At 43.2% G+C, this 23,740-nt stretch overlaps 1 protein-coding gene across 1 annotated transcript; it reads right to left on the bottom strand.

The window, feature by feature from the left end:
- Positions 1-949: 949 nt before the first annotated feature.
- LOC311138985 (sterile alpha motif domain-containing protein 14-like) lies at positions 950-18,735 on the bottom strand (the record flags this gene model as incomplete). The annotated part of the gene is made up of 7 exons (XM_084173804.1): positions 950-1,117; positions 7,184-7,340; positions 7,489-7,557; positions 7,678-7,777; positions 8,069-8,402; positions 10,937-11,094; positions 18,696-18,735. 7 exons carry the CDS (start codon positions 18,733-18,735, stop codon positions 950-952), a joined length of 1,026 nt encoding a protein of 341 aa, XP_084029930.1.
- Between the last annotated feature and the right edge of the window lie 5,005 nt (positions 18,736-23,740).

Below are 23,740 nucleotides of genomic sequence, written 5' to 3'. Positions count from 1 at the left end.
ATATAGGACTAGTTTTACTGTGGATATTGATACTTTTGTACATGTTTCCTCCAGCATCTTCACAAGGTCCTTTGCTGTTGTTCTGGGATTGATTCGCACCAAAGTACGTTCATCTCTAGGAGACAGAACGCGTCTCCTTCCTGAGCAATATGACGCCTGCATGGTCCCATGGTGTTTATACTTGCGTACTATTGTTTGTACAGATGAACGTGGTACCTTCAGGTGTTTGGAAATTGCTCCCAAGGATGAACCAGACTTGTGGAAGTCAACTTTTTTTTTCTGAGGTCTTGGCTGATTTCTTCAGATTCTCCCATGATGTCAAGCAAAGAGGCACTGAGTTTGAAGATAGGTCTTGAAATACATCCACAGGTACACCTCCAATTGACTAAAATTATGTAAATTAGCCTATCAGAAGCTTCTAAAGCCATGACGTCCTTTTCTGGAATTTTTCAAGCTGTTTAAAGGCACAGTCAACTTAGTGTATGTAAACTTCTGACCCACTGGAATTGTGATACAGTGAATTATAAGTGAAATAATCTGTCTGTAAACAATTGTTGGAAAAATTACTTGTGTCATGCCCAAAGTAGATCTCCTAACCGACTTGCCAAAACTATAGTTTGTTAACAAGAAATGTGTGTAGTGGTTGAAAAACAAGTTTTAATGACTCCAACCTAAGTGTAGGTAAACTTCCGACTTCAACTGTAACTACAGGAAGTCCAGTTGGGGTTATTTCAGGTAATGGTACACAGTTTACCAGAGAAGACTTCAGAGATGTGGTTTTGGTGGTACGCTATTAGAGATTTGAGTGGAACGCTGCTTTAATTAAAAATAGTCTCTTGCATTCTCACTCTAAACAGTGATCCAGGCCTCAGACAAACCCTCTGTCTCATATACTGTAACATACTGAAATTGAGTTTAGATCTATTTAGTCCTAGGCAGAGAATGCCCACTACCACCAGCACCCCCATTGCAGTAGGAAGCCCCTCACCTCGTCTGAGGACTGGGAGAGGGTCTGGTAGCGTTGTGAGGAGCGGGAGGATGAGTCGGCTGTGGTCCCACTGGAGGCGTGGGGAGGACTACAGGGGGGCGGAGAGAACTCATCACTCAGGGCAGACTCCTGAAAGGGGGAGGGAGGGGGAGGGAGAGAGAGAGAGAGAGAGAGAGAGAGAGAGAGAGAGAGAGAGAGAGAGAGAGAGAGAGAGAGAGAGAGAGAGAGAGAGAGAGAGAGAGAGAGAGAGAGAGAGAGAGAGAGAGAGAGAGAGAGAGAGAGAGAGAGAGAGAGAGAGAAATTATCCAACCATGATAAATGACTATTGTTTTCTCTGCATTGTTTCCAGTATTCTTTGACACTTTGGCATTAAGTACAAGTGCATAGAGATGTGCGATATCTTCATTGAGTGTGACCACTGTGGTCAAACCGTACTGGATCAATTGATTTGTCCAGTTCAAGATCAATTGCATCTGACATTAGTAGGATATTAAAGCACCGTTAATAAACCTTACTTTCAAACAGTTGAAGCTTCGAAATATGAAAGGTTTGGTCACAGCAGTAACACTTAAAAAGAATACAGAAATATCATATTTTGGATTAATTGCCCTCTCAAATGTTGCGCCTGCAAACACATATGCACACAACCCTATAACAGCGCATGACAGTCCCCTTGAGAGCCACAGTACAGAGGCCCAAATCTCCAGTGCAGAGGAGGAAGGCAAAGTCATGGGTATCTGCCTCCTCTCCAGACACCAGGCTTATTAGGGCTGCGTCCCAAATGGCACTCTGTTCCCTATATAGTGCACTACTTTTGACGGTGGTGGAAAAAGTACCCAATTGTCATACTTGCTAAAATATACTTAAGTATCAAAAGTAAAAGTATAAATCATTTCAAATTCATTATATTAAGCAAACCAGATGGCACAATTGTCCTGTTTTTTTATTTATTTACGGTTAGCCAGGGGCACACTCCAACACTCAGACATCATTTACAAACAATGCATTTATGTTTAGTGAGTCGGTACAGATACCCCAAAAACGACTTAAGTAGTACTTTAAAGTATTTTTACTTAAGTACTTTATACCACTGACTATTGACCAGGGCCCATAGGGCTCTGTTCAAAAGTAGTGGACTATGTAGGGAATAGGGTGCCATTTGGGACACATCCTAGAGCTATTATCCCAGCTGGACAGACACACAGTGGTAGAAAGGGATTTAATGGCCCTCTCTGCTTTCAATGGGAAGCTGCAGCTTTAATTGCTATGCAGAGCGAAGGGTCCCGGCCTCCATGCTGATGACTAAGTCCATCTTGGATGCTTTGCATAGCTCCTCCTCTCTATTAAAGCCCATGGAGCTCTGTTCTAAATTTCACTCTAGTCCCTATAAAGTTCAATACTTTTGACCCGTAGTCAAAAGTATTGCACTTTATGGGATATAAAGGTGCTATTTGTGACGGGCCCCACATGCTGCTGCTGGAGATTTTAGATGTGTCATGGTGCAGGTGTTAGAGAGTATGTATAAACACTCCCGCTGCCCCAATATCAAATCAAATCAAATCAAATTTTATTGGTCACATGCGCCGAATACAACAGGTGCAGACATTACAGTGAAATGCTTACTTACAGCCCTTAACCAACAGTGCATTTATTTTAAACAAAAAAAGTAAGAATAAAACAACAACAAAAAAAGTGTTGAGAAAAAAAGAGCAGAAGTAACATAAAGTGACAGTAGGAAGGCTATATATACAGGGGGGTACCGTTGCAGAGTCAATGTGCAGGGGCACCGGCTAGTTGAGGTAGTTGAGGTAATATGTACATGTGGGTAGAGTTAAAGTGACTATGCATAAATACTTAACAGAGTAGCAGCAGCGTAAAAAGGATGGGGTGGGGGGGCAGTGCAAATAGTCCGGGTAGCCATGATTAGCTGTTCAGGAGTCTTATGGCTTGGGGTAGAAGCTGTTGAGAAGTCTTTTGGACCTAGACTTGGCACTCCGGTACCGCTTGCCGTGCGGTAGCAGAGAGAACAGTCTATGACTAGGGTGGCTGGAGTCTTTGACAATTTTGAGGGCCTTCCTCTGACACCGCCTGGTATAGAGGTCCTGGATGGCAGAAAGCTTTGCCCCAGTGATGTACTGGGCCGTACGCACTACCCTCTGTAGTGCCTTGCGGTCGGAGGCCAAGCAGTTGCCATACCAGGCGGTGATGCAACCAGTCAGGATGCTCTCGATGGTGCAGCTGTAGAATTTTTTGAGGATCTGAGGACCCATGCCAAATCTTTTTAGTCTCCTGAGGGGGAATAGGCTTTGTCGTGCCCTCTTCACGACTGTCTTGGTGTGTTTGGACCATGATAGTTCGTTGGTGATGTGGACACCAAGGAACTTGAAGCTCTCAACCTGTTCCACTACAGCCCCGTCGATGAGAATGGGGGCGTGCTCAGTCCTCTTTTTTTTCCTGTAGTCCACAATCATCTCCTTTGTCTTGGTCACGTTGAGGGAGAGGTTGTTGTCCTGGCACCACACGGCCAGATCTCTGACCTCCTCCCTATAGGCTGTCTCATCGTTGTCGGTGATCAGGCCTACCACTGTTGTGTCGTCGGCAAACTTAATGATGGTGTTGGAGTCGTGCCTGGCCATGCAGTCATGGGTGAACAGAGAGTACAGGAGGGGACTGAGCACGCACCCCTGAGGGGCCCCCGTGTTGAGGATCAGTGTGGCAGATGTGTTGTTACCTACCCTTACCACCTGGGGGCGGCCCGTCAGGAAGTCCAGGATCCAGTTGCAGAGGGAGGTGTTTAGTCCCAGGATCCTTAGCTTAGTGATGAGCTTAGAGGGCACTATGGTGTTGAATGTTGAGCTGTAGTCAATGAATAGCATTCTCACGTAGGTGTTCCTCTTGTCCAGGTGGGAAAGGGCAGTGTGGAGTGCGATAGAGATTGCATCATCTGTGGATCTGTTGGGGCGGTATGCAAATTGGAGTGGGTCTAGGGTTTCTGGGATTATGCTGTTGATGTGAGCCATGACCAGTCTTTCAAAGCACTTCATGGCTACAGACGTCAGTGCTACGGGTCGGTAGTCATTTAGGCAGGTTATCTTAGAGTTCTTGGGCACGGGGACTATGGTGGTCTGCTTGAAACATGTTGGTATTACAGACTCAGTCAGGGACATGTTGAAAATGTCAGTGAAGACACTTGCCAGTTGGTCAGCACATGCTCGGAGTACACGTCCTGGTAATCCGTCTGGCCCTGCGGCCTTGTGAATGTTGACCTGCTTAAAAGTCTTACTCACATCGGCTACGGAGAGCGTGATCACATAGTCATCCGGAACAGCTGGTGCTCTCATGCATGCTTCAGTGTTGCTTGCCTCGAAGCGAGCATAGAAGTGGTTTAGCTCGTCTGGTAGGCTTGTGTCACTGGGCAGCTCGCGGCTGTGCTTCCCTTTGTAGTCTGTAATAGTTTTCAAGCCCTGCCACATCCGACGAGCGTCAGAGCCAGTGTAGTATGATTCAATCTTAGACCTGTATTGACTCTTTGCCTGTTTGATGGTTCGTCGGAGGTCATAGCGGGATTTCTTATAAGCGTCCGGGTTAGAGTCCCGTTCCTTGAAAGCGGCAGCTCTACCCTTTAGCTCAGTGCGGATGTTTCCTGTAATCCATGGCTTCTGGTTGGGGTATGTACGTACAGTCACAATAATTGGGAGGGTTTTGACTCAGAATGGATCAAACCAAGTGCAGCTGAGAGGGGGGATGGGTGTTTTTACCATAGAGGGCTATATTCATGAACTCACCAAACTTAGCCTGCCATTGGTTGATTCAAAAGTTCAACATTTTTGTAAACATGGGCATTCAAATATTTATTAACCGTTAAGTGGAAATATGCTCTGCAATGTTGCTTTCCTACTTTTGTTAAACGGTAATCTAGTTGTCTTGACTTGAAGTTGTGTCACGACTCCCGCCGAGGCTGCCCCCCCTCCTGGTTCGGGCAGGCTTCGGCATTCGTCGTCACCGGAGTACTAGCTACTGCGATCCCATTCTCATCACTCCACTTGTCATGTCTTGTCAATCACACACACCTGGTGCTCTTTCCCCTAATTAGTATGTGTATAAGTGTTCCCTCTGTTCCCCTTGTCTTTGTGAGTGATTGTTTTGTTGTGAGAGCGTGTAGCTCGGTTGAGCTACATTTCACTGTGTTATTGCCAAGGTGGACGTTTTCCCTCGTTTGACGCTTGGGGCGTTGGATTTATGCAAACAGATTAAACTCTGGACTTCGGTATATTACCTCCTGCGCCTGACTCCTTCTTTCACACCTCGTCACAGGTTGTGGTTAGCTAAAAGCATCGTAGCGGTCAAGTCTCCAAGGTGAGTAAATCAACAGCATCGATTGCATCATGGGATTTCTGCCTACGACCGCAAATGTGTGCAAAGAGAGCCATCCAACAAGAAATATATGTATTGTTAGGTGTCCTGTGGGTGTACTTACTGGTTATATGGTTTTATGGCAAGGACATGGACAGGCTACACATGAACATATTAGCAGAAAGAATGTCATCATTTATAGCAGAGATATACCTCCATATGTGAAATACCATATTTGCTGTGCTGACAACGACTTAGAACACCTTTGATTTATAAAGCAATTTGTGCACATAAGCAGAAACGATAAAGCTGAAAGAGCCAGGCATGCTCTTAACTATACTTTTGACAGGGAAATAAAAACACTGATATACGGAACACACACCTTGTTTTGTTACATCAATGGTGTGATTGGACTCCTGTATATTTCCCACAAGTCCTTTCTGTGTCTCTTAGCTAAAAGGCCATTGGCCCACAAGCTTCTGAAATATAATCTATTTCCCTTAGAAATACTTGGGCCATTGGCAGAGGCTTTAATCAGCTGGTGCAAAGTCAGTTTGAGGCATATGTCTGCCTTCCTGGGTATTGAACGGACAACCACTATAAGTCTATCTTCTTCCTATAACCCTGTACCTCAGCCTCTTTCTTCTGTATATTAAACTTTTTTTTTCTCCATCCAATAGATGCACATGTACCAAACAATGTAAGAGGAAGACAACAGCACCAAAATCCCTCAACGTGGTCAATCAGATCTATCAACTGAAGATCCTCTCTTGCATCGGTGCCGTGTTCTTGTTTTAACTCCTGAAGTCATCTGTCGATAGCTTTTATGAAACAGGTTCAATTTGACACGAGTATGTGACATTGTGCCGCACAAAGGGCCATTGATTTCCATCGATAAATGTTGAATAGCAGTACCCTCTAGGACTCAGAGGAAAACTCACCCTGTTTCCTAATTGGGTTTCAATCCCCTCAGACTCTCTCTACAGGAGCTGAGTCACACTATGGGCTTCTCCAATTATATATATGTGTGTGTATATATATATATATATGAAGGATGACACACAAGACTGTTTATAGCAGTGTTATATCTCTGGTGTCTGCTTCTCTCTTCTGTTGACTGTTTTTGCATTTGAAGCTCAGACCCAGTGGGAGAAGGTTTTCTCCTTCTTGACAATTCATTTGAAAAGATTTGTAAAAAGCATTTGGCATATCTCCAATGGTAACAGCAGCATCCTTTTCTCGGTTATTTAAACTGAGGAATGTATAGACTGGTTGGTTGTTTAGCAACAAAACCGAGGCATGCGCAACTACGGGGCAAAACAGGGGTTAGCCTAGATTGTTAACAACGTAAACTATATTTCGGCTCCAATGTTAATTGAAAACATAAATACAGTTGCACAATGAGCACTTAACTCTCAAATACATTGTTACAGTTGTTGGCTAGCTAGCTATCTAGCCATTGTTTTCCATATTAGCATAGACGTGACAGTCAAAACACCTCAAAACAAGACATGGTATCAAGAACAAGTTTAAACGAGCTGAAACGAGCCACTTACAAGTCACCACTTGACAGTTTCCTGTCATTGTTGCTAGCTATCTGTCCATCTAGAACCATAACACACGGCCTTTGAAGCTCGTTTTCATGACATTGTCAGATGTGGCAGAAATCTCAATGACAGACATTAAATAAAGACTAGCCTATATACTAATGCTAACAAACACATGATGCCTCTGATAATGATAAAAACACAAAGTGGACAATGGTAGTAGTAACACAATAGTGCAGTCTGACCTAAATATGATATCTGGAAGCGTCTATATATTATTGTGGATGTGAGTTACCTGGGAGTTGGACTTGCGGGGGCTGCAGTCCTGTGAGACCAGTTTGGGGGAGCAGGGCGGGGTTGCCCCGGACGACACGGAGCCCCTGGCGCTGTCAGTGAACCAGGAGAAAGGCACGAACGAGCCAGAGGACCTGGACGGGCTCTCAGATGGCTCTCTGTGCAGAGAAAGAGAGATATTCAATATGCTAACTGAAAGAGCCAAAATGGTGCCTCTCATTTGCTAACTAGGTCTAATAGAGCCAAAATGGTGTCTCCTGTATTGAAACAGAGGGACAGAGCCAAAATGGCTTCCCATTGACTCACCGGCTTCCCATTGACAGTCTGTTTGACTTGTCTTTTCTGACTCTCACATAGGAGCGTCTCAATGTGACCCTTCAGAAGAGCAAAAAAACTGTGGGTTAAAATCAACAGAAAGCACCAGTTTTGAAACGGACCAATTTACAATGTGTTTACAATGTAAACAGAGTAAATGTCTGAATATTGAGCACTTACCCCAGGTCCAAGAACCTCCTCTTGGTCTTCTTGTCGAAGATAAGGCTGTTGTTGCCGGGGTCGGCCGGGCTGGTGTCTCGACTGTCATCTGAAACTAACACTGAGAAACAATAATAAATGGCTATTAGCACATTATTGATTAAACAATGCATTTTTTTATACATTAACCCACCATTCCCAACATTTTGGTGTGGCCTTAATGGTATGGCAGTAATGCTGGTTTAGCCAATAATGCACTTAAATGCTGCTTGTGTGTATGTGCTGTGCCTCTTCAGGCTTAATATACCACAGTTATATCACAGGGCATTTCATTCTTAGTGTGGGGATTTGTAATAACTAGGATACAGACAGATGATGATTTTCTTGCCATGCGGATGGCTGCCACTCTTACCCTCACTGTCTGGGCGTCGTGCCCGTCGAATGTAAACAGGCGAGCAGTCCGAACTGGGACACGACTTGGAGGGAGAGCTGTTGGGCGTGGTCACCAGGGCCTCCTGAGACGTGGCATTGGTCAGCTGGCGGTACCGCCCCCGAGGGGCTGGCGACCCGGTCCCACCCTCCTCCGGGGAGCGCCGTAAGGAGGAGGAGTCGAAGGAGAAGACGGGGCTCCGTAAGGTGGGACAAGGGGAGGACGAGGAGAGGAGCGAATCAGGCGAAGGGGAGGAGCCTCCTCGCAGGGTGGCGTGGAGGGGGGAACGGACGGAGTGCAGAGGGCTGTCCAGACACTATGGCACAAAGATTCAGAAACACCACATGTTTATATGTGAACTGACTGAGACAAACAATAAGCACACACACACACAGAGAGAGAGAGACAGACAGACACACATACATACAGTACCAGTCAAAAGTTTGGACACACATACTCATACAAAGGTTTTTCTTTATTTTTACTATTTTCTACATTGTAGACATCAAAACTATGAAATAACAAATATGGAATCATGTAGGAACCAAAAAAGTGTTAAACAAATCAAAATATATTATAGATTTTTCAAAGTAGCCACCCTTTACCTTGATGACAGCTTTGCACATTCTTGGCATTCTCTCAACCAGCTTCACTTGGAATGCTTTTCCAACAGTCTTGAAGGAATTCCCACATATGCTGAGCACTTGTTGGCTGCTTTTCCTTCACTCTGCGGTCCAACTCATCCCAAACCATCTCAATTGGGTTGAGGTCGGGTGATTGTGGAGGCCAGGTCATCTGATGCAGCACTCCATCACTCTCCTTCTTGATCAAATAGCCCTTACACAACCTGGAGGTGTGTTTTGGGTCGTTGTCCTGTTGAAAAACAAATAATAGTCTCACTAAGCACAAACCAGGATGGCGTATCGCTGCAGAATGCTGTGGTAGCCATGCTGGTTAAGTGTGCCTTGAATTCTAAATAAATCACAGACAGTGTCACCAGCAAAGCACCCCAACACCATCACACCTCCTCCTCCATGCTTCATGGTGGGAACCACACATGCAGAGATAATCCGTTCACCTGCTCTGCGTCTCACAAAGACATGGCGATTGGAACCAAAAATCTCAAATTTGGACTCATTAGACCAAAGGACAGATTTCCACCGGTCTAATGTCTCTTCTTCTTATTGGTGTCCTTTAGTAGTGGTTTCTTTGCAGAAATTCGACCATGAAGGCCTGATTCACACAGTCTCCTCTGAACAGTTCATGTTGAGATGTGTCTGTTACTTGAACTCTGTGAAGCAATTATTTGGGCTGCAATTTCTGAGGCTGGTAACTCTAATGACCTTATCCTCTGCAGCAGAGGTAACTCTGGGTCTTCCATTCCTGTGGCGGTCCTCATGAAAGCCAGTTTCATCATAGCGCTTGATGGTTTTTGCGACTGCACTTGAAGAAACTTTAAAGTTCTTGACATTTTCCGGATTGACTGACCTTCATGTCTTAAAGTAATGATGGACTGTCGTTTCTCTTTGCTTCTTTGAGATGTTCTTGACATAATATTGACTTGTTCTTTTACCAAATAGGGCTATCTTCTGTATACCAACCCTACCTTGTCACAACACCACTGATTGGCTCAAACGCATTAAGAAGGAAAGAAATTCCACAAATTAACTTTTAACAAGGCACACCTGTTAATTGAAATGCATTCCTGGTGACTACCTCATGAAGCTGGTTGAGAGATGCCAAGAGCGTGCAAAGCTGTCATCAAGGCAAAGGGTGGCTACTTTGAAGAATCTCAAATATAAATATATTTTGATTTGTTTTACACTCTTTTGGTTACTACATGATTCCATATGTGTTATTTCATAGTTGTGATGTCTTAGCTATTATTATACAATGTAGAAAATAGTAAAAATAAAGAAAAACCTTTGAATGAGTAGGTGTGTCCAAACTTTTGACAAGTACTGTACATACACACACACAAGCATAAGCTTATGCATATATACACACATGCATGCAACCACTCATGAACACAGTTAGGGACATATGAGTTTGGGTTAATTCCATTCCACCTCCTGTATAGTAAGCAATAATTGGACATGAAATTTGAATGGGAAAATGCTCATAACTGTAGTATGGTACTTTTCAAATTGTGTGCCAGTCCAATGAAATGCCTGAATAGGCTGGAATGCAATTTGAATTGACCCTAACTCTAGTGAGAGAAAATATTAAAAAACGACCAAACAACAGATATGAAGAGAGCGAGACACACACTCTCCAACGCCCTCCAAAATAGCCTAGGTAAGAGGCCATTGAGACATTCTCCCTTCTGATAATCTCCAAATAATCTGAAATGAGTTCCAGGACTAAGAAACTGATTTCATATGGATGGTTGCATGGTCTTTTACCATCTACAACTAAATGGGTTTGAATATAAAGAAGTCAACCATAAAATCTGATTGTCAAATGATGCAGTGAAACATCACCACTGATTCAATGCCTGATTGAGTCAAGCTTTGTTTTTAACCAATCAGGATCTATGCAAGAGTATAGGCATGTACAGTGCTGTTAGTTATAGAGCTATAGTTGCTATGTTACTTAGCTACATGTGTGCAGTATTATGGTATAGTGACCACATAAAATGCACAATAAATACCTGAAATCTCCCTTGGTGCTGTCTATATAAAGATGTCATCTATACTGTATTACCAAAACAAGACAGGGCCCTTGTGTTTTGTTATCACATGCTACAAGGTCATCATCAGACTACAAAGGAATGTGTCCTGTGGGTGTGCCTGTCCCATCCAGAGAGTCCATGTCATCGATTGATTGGCTCTCACGCCTGTCACTCACCTTCCTCTCCAGACTGTCATCTCCCTCTGTGGAACTGACGCTGTCTCGGAAGCGAGAGCGAGAGGGGCGGTGCCTCCTGGCTTTGACGGACAGCTGGGCACGCCCCTTCTGTATGCTGTTGTCCAGCAGCTCTGTCTCTGGGATGGCCTCGTTTAGGTCTGAGGGAAGATCACAGTGAAAATGATGATATTCAGATCATTCAGGTCTGAGGGAAGATCACAGAGAAAAGCTCAAATAAGTACTGGACACAGATTTGAGAAGTGTTTTTTACAGATCCATTTGATGCAGAATGTGTTACAAGGAAAGTCCAGACCTAAACACTAGGCTACAGCTATTTTAATATATTCATTTCACCTGGGACCTAGAAAGATAAACTACTGGGCAAAAGCTAATGCCCTGCATGTAAAAAAAAAAATCCTCTAATGTCTGTTTTGGACATTACGAGAAGGTTCAAGATGAGATTACAACCACCATACTACCTTTTACATGTCACACTGAGGAGTTTAATTGTACAGGTGAAATGTGTTAGTCTGATCCTCCCCCTGCTCTAACATCCTCTATCTGTGGTGAACCCAGAGGAACGATGCTTTTGCCTTCGACCTCTTGGCCCCAATCTGAGAGCCCTTCAGCGTTTCCATCAATTATCTCTCCCTCCCCTCATCCCTCCATCCTTCACGCCATTCATCCAGCCCCCATCCCCCAAATACATGACAATGAATCTGTTTAATCACATTGGACGTTCCCCTGTGACTGAGTCAGCAGAGGATTGTGGGGGATGAACATTGACCTACGACCTGGTCATCTCTTTTTTTATTTAATTTTTTATTTAACCTTTATTTAACTAGGCAAGTCAGTTAAGAACAAATTCTTATTTACAATGACAGCCTACCAAAAGGCAAAAGGCCTCCTGCGGGGACGGGGGCTGGGATTAAAAAAATAAATATATATAAATATAGGACCAAACACACAGAGACAACACATCTCTTACAGTGCCTTCAGAAAGTATTCACACCCCTTGACTTTTTCCACATTTTGTTATGTTAGAGCCTGAATTAAAAATGTATTAAATTGAGATTTTGTGTCACTGGCCTACACACAATACCCCATAATGTCAAAAGGGAATTATGTTTTTAGAAATGTTTACAAATTAATAAAAAATGTAAAGCTGAAATGTATGAGTCAATAAGTATTTAACCCCTTTGTTGTGGCGAGCCTAAATAAGTTCAGGAGTAAAATGTTGCTTAACAAGTCACATAATAAGTTGCATGGACTCACTCTGTGTGCAATAATGGTGCTTAACATGATTTTGGAATGACTACATCATCTCTGTACCCCACACATACAATTATATGTAAGGTCCCTCAGTCGAGCAGTGAATTTAAACACAGATTCAACTACAAAGACAAGGGAGATTTTCCATTGTCTCGCAAAGAAAGGCACCTATTGGTAGATGGGTAAAAAGGAAAAAAGCAGACATTGAATATCTCTTTGAGCATGGTGAAGTTATTAATTACACTTTGGATAGTGTATCAATACACCCAGTCACTACAAAGATACAGGAGTCCTTCCTAACTCCGGAAAGGAAGGAAGGAAACCAATCAGGGATTTCACCATGAGGCCAATGGTGACATTAAAACAGTTACTGAGTTTAATGGCTGTGATAGGATAAAGCTGAGGATGGATCAACAACATTGTAGTTACCCCACAATACTAACCTAAATGACAGAGTGAAAAGAAGGAAGCCTGTACAGAATACAAATATTCCAAAACATGCATCCTGTTTGCAATAAGGCACTAAAGTAACACTGCAAAAAACGTGGCAATTGTTTTTACTTTATGTCCTGAACACAAAGTGTTATGTTTGGGGCAAATCCAACACAACACATCACTGAATACCACTCTTCATATTTTCAAGCATGGTGGTGGTTGCATCATGTTATGGGTATGCTTGTCATCAGCAAGCATACCCATAATGAGATATTTCTGTATTTCATTTTCAATAAATTTGCAAAAATGACAAAAAACATGTTTTCACTTTATTATTATGGGGTATTGTGTGTAGATGGGTGAGAAAAAAAAATCGATTTAATAAATTTTGAATTCAGGCTGTAACCGAACAAAATGTGGAATAAGTCAAGGTGTATGAATACTTTCTGAAGGCATTGTATCGATCCACAAACAGAGTGCCTCTAACCGTCTACTAAACATGAGCTTTTTGCTTGGGAAGCATTGACACTGTAGTAGGCATTCATGTACTAGAATTACCTAATCAAACATATCTAAAAGTCAAAGCCCCTGACAGCTTTCAATTGGTCTACTACTTGTGAGAAATATATATACATATTTTTTAAACATATGTAATTAAATTGTATTAGTGTTTTCTATTCTCCCCCTCTCCCTCTTTAGGAACAGGTATGTCAGTACAGTGATGGAGAGACACAGAGGGGCCAGATGTGAGTGAGCCAACTAATAGGATTCATCTGATACCGCCCTCTCACCATGCTGACGCTCAGATCTCATCACAGACTGTACTGTACTGTACTGTACAGCACAGCACTGACTGCTTTATACCAGAGGATCTAACACCAGCCAGTCAGCCGAGACAGACTAAAAATAAGATACAACAGAGGAAAGTGGTGAGACCTTTCATCAGCTATGAACAACACAATATCACTGAAGCTCTCTTCTTTGATGCTCACTACAGCCATTCAGGTTTGGGTAAGATTTTTGAAATATATAGTATAATATGCACATTACTATCTTGTCCTGGACAACATCACATTTACATTTACGTCATTTAGCAGACGCTCTTATCCAGAGCGACTTACAGTTAGTGAGTGCATACATTTTCATACTGGCCCCCCGTGGGAAACGAACCCACAACCCTGGCGTTGCAAGTGCCATGCTCTACCAACTGAGCTACAGGGGACAACATTAGGCTAAATAGCTGAGAACCTATTTTCAAAGGATCCAACCACCAACACCGAAAGTAATAAAACTCAGAAAAAAATAAGCGAGATAAATCAAAGAAGAGAGAGAGAGAGAAAATGTGACACAATGTTCACATAAGTGTTTGTGATTTGTGTGAGAATTAAGAGAAAATCACAAAATCTAAAAATCGACTCATCTTTCTTGATGTGCATACCCTATTCCCTCTCTCCCATGGCTGAGTGCTCACTCTAATGTAATTGGTATTTAGTCATGTAGAAATGTCCAGGCAGCATACTGTCCATGCAGGCACTCAGTGGGGAGACACTGGGATAATGATAAGGAAGGGAGTGTTGATGAACACATTCGGACACAAAGAACATGACGTTCAATGAAGTATAAATAATTTTTCAATTTAATCTCCTTAGCAACACAAATGTGACCGATTTATTTACAGATCATTTAAATACGTTGTTTTAGAATAGTTTTTTCAATATTCTGAGTCAGAATGTGAGGGAACGTTTCCCTGAACTGAGTTGTAGTACAGACGACTCCCACTATTTTTCATTGAATGCAGACAAATTTAAACTGCATTACAGTTAATGGTCATTGCACCTAACAAACATCAAAAATGACTCGTCATGTAAACCTTATGCGGTTTCGGATTCTGCATATGACTCATAGCATTGGCAATGACACATTACTGTATTGTCATTGGCATGACACCTATTGAGCAGTCTGAATAAAAGGGAAGGTGTGGCAGATCACACTAAATTACCAGAGATCCATTCTCATCTAGGAAGACCACAATGCACAATGAGCTCCAAAATACTGCAGCACTTCCACTGGACTCAGTCCAGGTGGACTTGACTGTGGTCGGAACAAATTTTGACGTCGCTCTCTCTACATTGTCCTAGCATGAATTTGGGGTTGAATTTGAGAATTAAAGTATAATGTCTATATAACTTACTATGGCTATATTCAGATCCCTGTTGTTCATCCATTAAAATTGTGGTCGCATCCCAAATGGCACCCTGATCCCTACTTTTGCACTACTTTTGACTAGAGCTCTATGGGCCCTAGGGAATAAGGTGCAATTTGGGGTGCACTCTGTAAATCAATGTTTGTGCTGTTCAGTGACCCAGCAGTGGTCAGATGGAGGCAGTGACATTTTCCACTCGTAGCGCTGTCATCAGCCTACTGACAGGGAAGGTTGAACCCCCAACTGGCCTTTCGCCCACTCGGTGCATGTTATGGGCTACATACTCAGAGATGGAGGAGACCTGTCTCCAATACCTTTTCATGCACCTCACAGTCGACGAAAGGGAACCTCCTTCACTTCGGAAAACACGACTCAACAATAGCCATCTGCTATCTTACATTCGGTCCAAATTAAAAACAGCATACAGTACATATCACCAGGGGTTGGAACCGGTTCAGGGAACAGAACTGAAAACCAGAAAGAACAGCATTTTTCAAGGAACAGAATCAAAACCGGGAACGAAAGTGATCTATACTATTCTGGAAGAGAACCGTTATTTTAAAAGCATGGGAACCGGTTAATTACATTATTTTATGTGCTGGGCATCGATTCGCACAACAAAATGCAACAAAGCACCTATACAAAGCCCTCACTCTTATTCCAGTGTCTGCCTGCCTGCTAGCCTACTACTGACGTTACAAGCATGATTGAGAAAGGAAGGAGAGAGATTTTTAATTAGAGAAGAATGGATTAACTTTTTCAACGCTAGTTAAGGATACAAAATAGTTATCACGTTTCACATTGGATTTATTATCTACAAATGTTTTATTTTAATTATGGTGCCACTCTGCACACACAAGGTAGCTAGCTAGTTTTGGTCCAACGCTAAACCAACTCTCTGAAGGTCAATGACATTCAAAGTTCCTTCATAGAAGCCGCTCCTCCAAAGGTATAATTCTGATTATTAACGGTTACTTTGTTTGGGTTCAAACCGGTTCAGAACTGTATTTTGCTGGTTGGAACAGTGGAACTGAACGAAAAAAATAATAATGGTTCTGTTATGAACGATACGATTGGTGGGGAAAAAAATTGGTTCCAAACCTGCATGTCACATATCCTTCCAGAAATAGAATTGAACACAGAAGTTAATTGCTCTAGTAGTGTAGTCGAGTGGTACATCCTTGCACAGCAGGCTAAAACTCAAGCAGCACTCAAAGCTAATTTGTATAGATAGACACCACTGTGTCTAGCTTGGGCTATCGAGTCCAAAACCACAACACTCCAACTCAGTGTGGTAGAGTGTAAGGTTCATTACATTCAATTTTCTGCAATCTGGGGGTGAATGGAATTGAGTGCTTTGCCATTTCGGATTGGTGCTGCATTCCTCAAGCTGGTTAGGTGGTGGTGGTTGAGGTAAAGCTAGCAATCAATGCTACAGCTACAGCAGCAGCAGAGTGAGTTCCCAGTGGGATGCAGGCCAACCAAACACTCTCCCTCTGTGGCGGTCTGACTGATAATCATCCATACTACAGGCCCCTGAGTCAGCCCTTTTCTATTTTTGTTGGAGCGGAGCTAGGTTGGAGTATGATACAGGCTCTGTTTTGGGTTGTACATGTTTGGTTTAGCTCCCTGAGTGGTAATGTAAAGGTTGGTTTACTATATGATACATGCTTTGTATCCTGAAGCAAGGTTTGGTTCAGTATAACTGAAGCCTTAAACAAGCTTTATATGAAGAATTTCAGTGTAAAGTTTGAGTGGATATGAACAATTCTCAGCCTATAAGATTGAAACTGTATGGCGTTAGGTTGGGTTCAGTGTGTTATGGGCTGTGTGCTATGATAGCAGTGTGAGTGCTAGTTCAGTATGACATTGTCTTTGTGGTTCAGTGGATGAGCTGTGTATTGGCTGCAGCTCTATGTGTAGAGTGAGGTCTGTCTCCGTGGTTCAGTATTAGGATGTACACAGCCAGTAATGAAGGCAGACAGGCCGAACTGCCGCAGAGGGAAACCACGTTCTCTACCACGTTTCCACTAAGCGAGCCAAGGGAGCCCGAGCACAGCCACCCCAAAGACAACAGACAACAACCTCAGCAAACAGGAAATGTCAACCGCAACAATTTTACAGGGTGATTCCCTCACATTACATTTACATTTTTACATTTTAGTCATTTAGCAGACGCTCTTATCCAGAGCGACTTACAGGAGCAATTAGGGTTAAGTGCCTTGCTCAAGGGCACATCGACAGATTTTTCACCTAGTCGGCTCGGGGATTAGAACCAGCGACCTTTCGGTTACTGGCACAACGCTCTTACCCACTAAGCTACCTGCCGCCCCACATTAAAAGACAACATTTCTTGGCACCAGTATCTCAACCCTCCTGTTCACATTGTTGACAACATTATACGAGACTACAAGGAGGAGTAAAACGGGGTGAAGGAGGAGGGTGAACTGAGAGGCCCAGAATCACCTTTCCATTCTGTGTCCTTTCTGTTCCATTCTGTTACCCCCTGCGGTGCACATTATCCCTCCTGCTCTTATTAGACCTAGTCTCTGTGCTAAGAGGCACCCTTAAAATTTGACCAAACCAAACCAAGCCACACCCCTCTCTCATCCCCCATAAGCCATCATCCCACCCCTTATTGGATTCTACACAGACCATACATAGAGTAGGTAGGAGAAAGATATATTACAACCCACCCCCACTATAGGTATACAAAGCACACTACCCCTGACTCTACATTCCCCTGTGGGCTTTCTGGAGAGGTATGAAGGTCAATCTCACAGGCGCATCACTAGAGGAAAGTGGGGTTGGTGTGTACAGTATATTAAGAAAACACCAGAGAGCTGGCGAAGCAAACAAGATATGGTCAGTTCAAAAATGTGTATTAGTGTCGCCCACTGCCATATTTGGAGGCTGTCAGGCTGATCCACTGGCTGTATTTAGTGACTGGATATCTGAACGATGTGCTGTGGAGACACTCACACATGCACGCAAACACACTCTAAAAATCCCTCACATCCGTGCCAGCGAATGACAGGCAGGTAGATGCACGCTTCAATGTTAGCCAATGAATCCACAATACCGTTGCAATTTCAGTTTTTCAGAGGAGTTGAGCACATTTGGGGCATCTGGTCCAATAAAACAGTGTCAGAGGGTTAGAGGAGGAGCGGGTATGCAGAATTCGGCACATTGGGGAATTGGACCTGACACCACTGAGACCCAAACGGCTGAGTCCACACAAAGGCTGATGTTCCACATTAGTGCTGGGGTGTCTTATTCAGGGAGAGAGAGGCGACCTGGGAGCTGCTTCAAAGGGGAATAGGGAGTATTTATAGGACTCTGACTGAGAGGTAGCTTGGTCACTGCTGGTTACAACGTTTTATACAAAGGTGCTGTGATGTAGAAGTCTGAGTCATAGCCTCTTTAGGAATTGATTTTCTTAAAATAGGACATGGAGTGTTTGTGTGTGTATGTGTGTGTGCATGCATGTGTGTGTGTGTGTGTGTAGACTGACTAGACCGCCCTTTTAGCTGAGAAGTGCAGTCATGAGATTTCATAGCATAGGCCTTCCCACTCATTACAACAACAGACTCCCTCATGTTCCACATCTTTCTCTGGCCCGTGATATTCAGAAAGTTATAGGACCAACACACAGCACACACATAGTTTATGTCAGACACACACCACACACAAACACGTATTAATTTCTGTGTGCCTCATATTGTGTATCTTACTCTGAGAGATATACGCACACAAACACACAATCTTCGTTCATGTATCACATATACAACACTCATTAAATGTGTGAGACACAAACACACACACTCTGAGAGAGAGCGAAACACTCACCAAAAACATTTTCTGTCTCCTCCAGCTGTGTGGCAGACATGGCGCAATGGGCACTGTGAAGAGAGAGGGGGTAGAGAGAGAAAGAGAGAGAGAGAAATGGAGAGGGAGAGGGGGATAGAACTCTAGATTAGGTACTGTAGAAACAAAAACATAACAGACTACAGTGCAGAGAGAGACAGAGAGACAGAGAGTGCAATGAGTCGCTGCATTTATGTATATCGACAAGTTTAGTCGGCCGTGTTAACAGCCTGCAGCCCTTAGCTTAGCTTCACCACCCCATCATCTAACAAGCCTCCTCGTTTCGTCTTTCTGCTGCAATGCTTAGCCCGGTGGCTGTTTCTCCCTGGAAGAAACCTTGAGGAAATCACATTAAGAATTCACCAGAAAACGAGCAGCGAAACGCCCCCCCCCCCCTATTTCTACTCACACACACACACACACACACATAAACACACACTCATGCGCTAATGGGCACGTCTGCCCGGGAGCATAGTCATCGGGGTGATTGATCGCGAGCGCTCAGCTGATTGTCGCACTGCTGACCCATTTCCCTGCTAGCCAGTTAATTGAACATGCAGCTAAAGAAGAGAGGATGGAGGGATGAGGGACGTGCAAACCCACAGGGGGTTCCACACTTTTCTAAAGGAATGGCTGCATGATAAAGATGGATGATGTGTGTATTTGGGCTGGAAAGGGGTTTGAATGGTTTGAAGGTGGGTTAATGCATTACATCTCAAATGGAGGGTGTTACACTGTAGTATAAAGAATTGGTATTTTAGTGGATCAAATTTGAAATATATCTTAGACCTAACTCCGCAAAAAACTAAAACGAATAGAACATTCAGGATCAAATGAAGATAAATAAGGTTGTTGTAAGATTGTTGCAAATGAAGATGATTAAAGTTGCTCCAAGCTAGCTTGGGTTGTCCTGCGAATCACCCAATCTTGTGCCCGTTAACTCACCTATCTTATCTGTGAACTCCAATCGACACTCCGGACAGTATCCTTTAGGTCTATCCTATCTTATCACTTATCAGAAAACTGTAATGGATGGTAGCTCTGTGCTTGGGGAACACAGTACTGGTCATTATATGGCTACAGTAACAGTTGTAAGCATTGGACAGAGTTCGTTGCAGTCTGTGAGAACAGTGGGCGATTATTTTCTTTAAAAACATAGCTGGGCTTTTGTTTTTCTCTTCAAAATCCACTTCTACCAGAACTGGCCTGGGGGTAAATCCAGCCAATAATAAACTCACTGCATTAGAACTTGTAACAAACATCACATCTGTGAGAAACTGCCTGAAGACACTTCATTCTTCGCATTAAAAACATTCTGCACAACTTCATACAAAGAAAGTATTATCCAAAAGTGCAGTGTCATCATGAATGACGCACCCTCTGTTTTTAGACATTCAGTTACTTCTCTTCTTCTGATAGACCGCACACAACCGTTAACCTCTACGGGATCGGTGTCCCGTATACGGGACGGTTGAGCTAACATGCGCTAATGTGATTAGCATGACTGTTGTAAGTAACAGCAGACTTTCCAGGACATAGACATGTCTTATAATGGCAGAAAGCTTAAATTGTTGTTAATCTAACTGCACTGTCCAATTTACAGTATCTATTACAGTGAAAAAAAAAACATGCTATTCGAGGAGAGTGCACAACAACAACAAACTTATCACGGCAACTGGTTTGATACATTCACCTCTGAAGGTAAAAAATGTACTTACATTCAGTAATCTTGCTCTGATTTGTCATCCTGAGGGTCCCAGCGATAAAATGTTGCATAGTTTTGTTTGATAAAATCCATTTTTATTTTCAAATGTAGGAACTGGGTTCTACAGTTTGAACCCTTGCTTTCTCTGGCTCCACACCCACCCCGCCCGGCCATCTAGATGTGTCAAAGTTAGCGTATAAGCTAATGATGAATCATGTATGACATTCCTGGGAGTGTGTAAACATACATTTTGTATTACCATATAATTTTTGTATGTTCTCTATAGTTATGTACTTGAAAATGTATCAATGGACCAATTTGGCACATTTTGGGCAGATACAAAATAGTCCAGTATTGCAATACTTCACTGGATCAATCTGAAACTTTGCACACACACTGCTGCCATTTAGTGACCAAAATCTAAATTGCGTCTAAACTGCAATATTATATTGTGGCCTTTCTCTTGCATTTAAAAGATGATGGAATACAAAATAAAATAGAAAACGCATGTTTTTTTGTTTGTGTTATCTTTTACCAGATCTAATGTGTTATATTCTCCTACATTCATTTCATATTTCCACAAACTTCAAAGTGTTTCCTTTCAAATGGTATCAAGAACATGCATATCCTTGCTACAGGTCCTGCTGCTACAGGTAGTTAGATTTGGGTATGTCATTTTAGGTGAAAATTGAAAAAAAGGGTCCGATCCTTAAGAGGTTAATCCAGCGAGTGCTAGGCAGCATAGCATCCCCTTTAAGACACTATCAAGAGTCTCATGGAAGGACTAATTGAATATGTGACACCAGATAGCTCCATGCTCCTATCGTTTGCCACATGAAAGCCAATCAACCCCTTGGTTCCACTTATCCAGTCTTAGAGCCATGGTCAAAATGGATAGAAATGGAGGCCATTTGATAGTAATGGACAGCCAGTCATTTAAATCAATGATCATCAGAGAGGAAGGAGATGAGGAAAGGATGCTATTTGATAGTAATGGGACTCAGCCTAAATCTCCCCTGGTTTGTAGATGGAGAAGGCACTAACAGTGTGCTGACTACACCATCTACCAGGCCCAGAGGGGAAGAGGGGAGGTGAGTGGGCAGGGGGCCCAGGAGAGGCCATCTGCTGCCTACTGCCCGTGGCCCTGCAGCCCTGGCAGGGCTGCCCTGGCCCCCATATGGAGCTGGTCTGGAGGAGGGGACACTTCAGATAGGTGCAGGACACAGCAGCATGGTTAACACAGCACATTAATATGTGTGTGTGGGAGGAGGGCGAATGCTCTCTGTGCGTGCGTGTAAGTGTGAGTCCCAGTAAGACAGAAAACATACGGAATACAAAGACAAGTCCTGTATTTGAAAAGACAGACATCAATAAATAGACTAAAAGGGCAAGTAAACATACAAAAGTGGGATGAAAACATCAATGTTATCCTAATGAAGGAATCATTTTACAGCTCCATGATCCAACACTTAAAAGAGATGACTAATATTGTCTGGAAATAAATACATCCTAAAGTGCTTTTTATTGTATGAGTCATCCATTCGAGTCATCCATTCGATAACCTCTGCTAGTAAGAACTGTGCATCAAAGTTAGTGTATCAATCCACCCTCTTGTTGTGGAGAGGGGGAGAGGAAAGGGACACGCACAGAGATTCCTGACAGTGCAGGGTGTTGCAGTACATCACCTAGAGGAAACGCCCAGAGATAGAGCTGTGTGTGTCAGATACAACAGTCACACACACATACACACACACCCAGAGGAGAGATAGAGAGGGGGGGGTTAATAGCAGGGAACTTCCTGTCTGTAGTGTAGTGCAGCAGATGACTGAGATGAGGAGAAAGACAGTGATGAGCAGAGCATCATCCTCCATAAACCAACTAGCTAGTGAGCCGTAGCAGTACAGACAGCAGATGATTGAATAGTAGGATGTGCTGTACTGATGGTTTAAAGGGATACCCGAGTGGCGCAGTGGTCTAAGGCACTGCATCGTAGTGCTAGCTGTGCCACTAGAGATCCTGGTTCGAATCCAGGCTCTGTCGTAGCCGGCCACGACTGGGAGACCCATGGGGCGGCGCACAATTGGCCCAGCGTTGTCCAGGGATGTAGCTCAGTTGGTGAAGCATGGCATTTGCAACGGCAGGGTTGTGGGTTCGGCTCCCACGGGGGGCCAGTATGAAAAATAAAAAATAAAAATACTGTATGCACTATGGATAAGAGCGTCTGCTAAATGACTAAAATGTAAAAATGGATACACACTGCTTTACTGATGGTTTAAAGGGATACACACTGCACGCAGAGACATAAAAATGGTATCCACGAGTTCATCTGACTCTGGCGAAGTAGATAAATGCTTATTTGCCAAAATTCTAAAGTCCACCTTCAAAAGGTGAAAGATACTTCATATGAAATCTGCTTGAAGTCCACCTTTAAAAGGTGAAAGATACTTCATATGAAATCTGCTTGAATATGTGATTTTGGTTCAAACTTATCATGTCGTGTAATTTGTTTGGGAAAAATAATGTCATTGCCTTCCCTCCCTGGCGGGATGTCTGAGGGAATGTCTCATAATATTAGCAGCAGAATTGGGTCTCGCTGGGCAAACATTGCCCCACTCTGATGCTATGTGGGAAAGGAGTGGGGCTAACAGTCGATTCTGGGGGATGCAATTTAGGCAGCCCAGACCTCAACCCACTTCCTCTCATGACCCCATGACCCCTCATTACAACAAATCTATGGGGTGGCCTCTTTGCCAGAACATGGTTCCTTAAAACATGCATGAGGTGTGGACAGGACACAGATTGTCACACACACATATATAGAGATATATGCTCTCACACACTCAACACACACAGCACGCGTTCATACCCTGGTCCCAAGACCGAGCATCCCAGCATGGATGACTTACAGCGACATAAAACTAGGGTGAGGAGAGAATGAGTGTGGAGGCAATAGACTGTGTCTGCCTCCAGGGAATGGTCTCAATATATATGACAAACGTTGGTTCACACGTGCGTGGGCACGTGCACACACGCACACTAAACCTTGACGATAAAGAAATCACAAGACAGACTCACACATACAGTGGGGGAAAAAAGTATTTAGTCAGCCACCAATTGTGCAAGTTCTCCCACTTAAAAACATGAGAGAGGCCTGTAATTTTCATCATAGGTACACGTCAACTATGACAGACAAAATTAGAAAAAAAAATCCAGAAAATCACATTGTAGGATTTTTTATGAATTTATTTGCAAATTATGGTGGAAAATAAGTATTTGGTCAATAACAAAAGTTTCTCAATACTTTGTTATATACCCTTTGTTG

Source organism: Coregonus lavaretus (assembly GCF_964263955.1).
Source record: "Coregonus lavaretus genome assembly, chromosome: 2".
Lineage (NCBI taxonomy): Eukaryota > Metazoa > Chordata > Actinopteri > Salmoniformes > Salmonidae > Coregonus > Coregonus lavaretus.
Note: the sequence above shows the minus strand (reverse complement) of the source record. Positions and strands in the feature narration are given on the sequence as shown.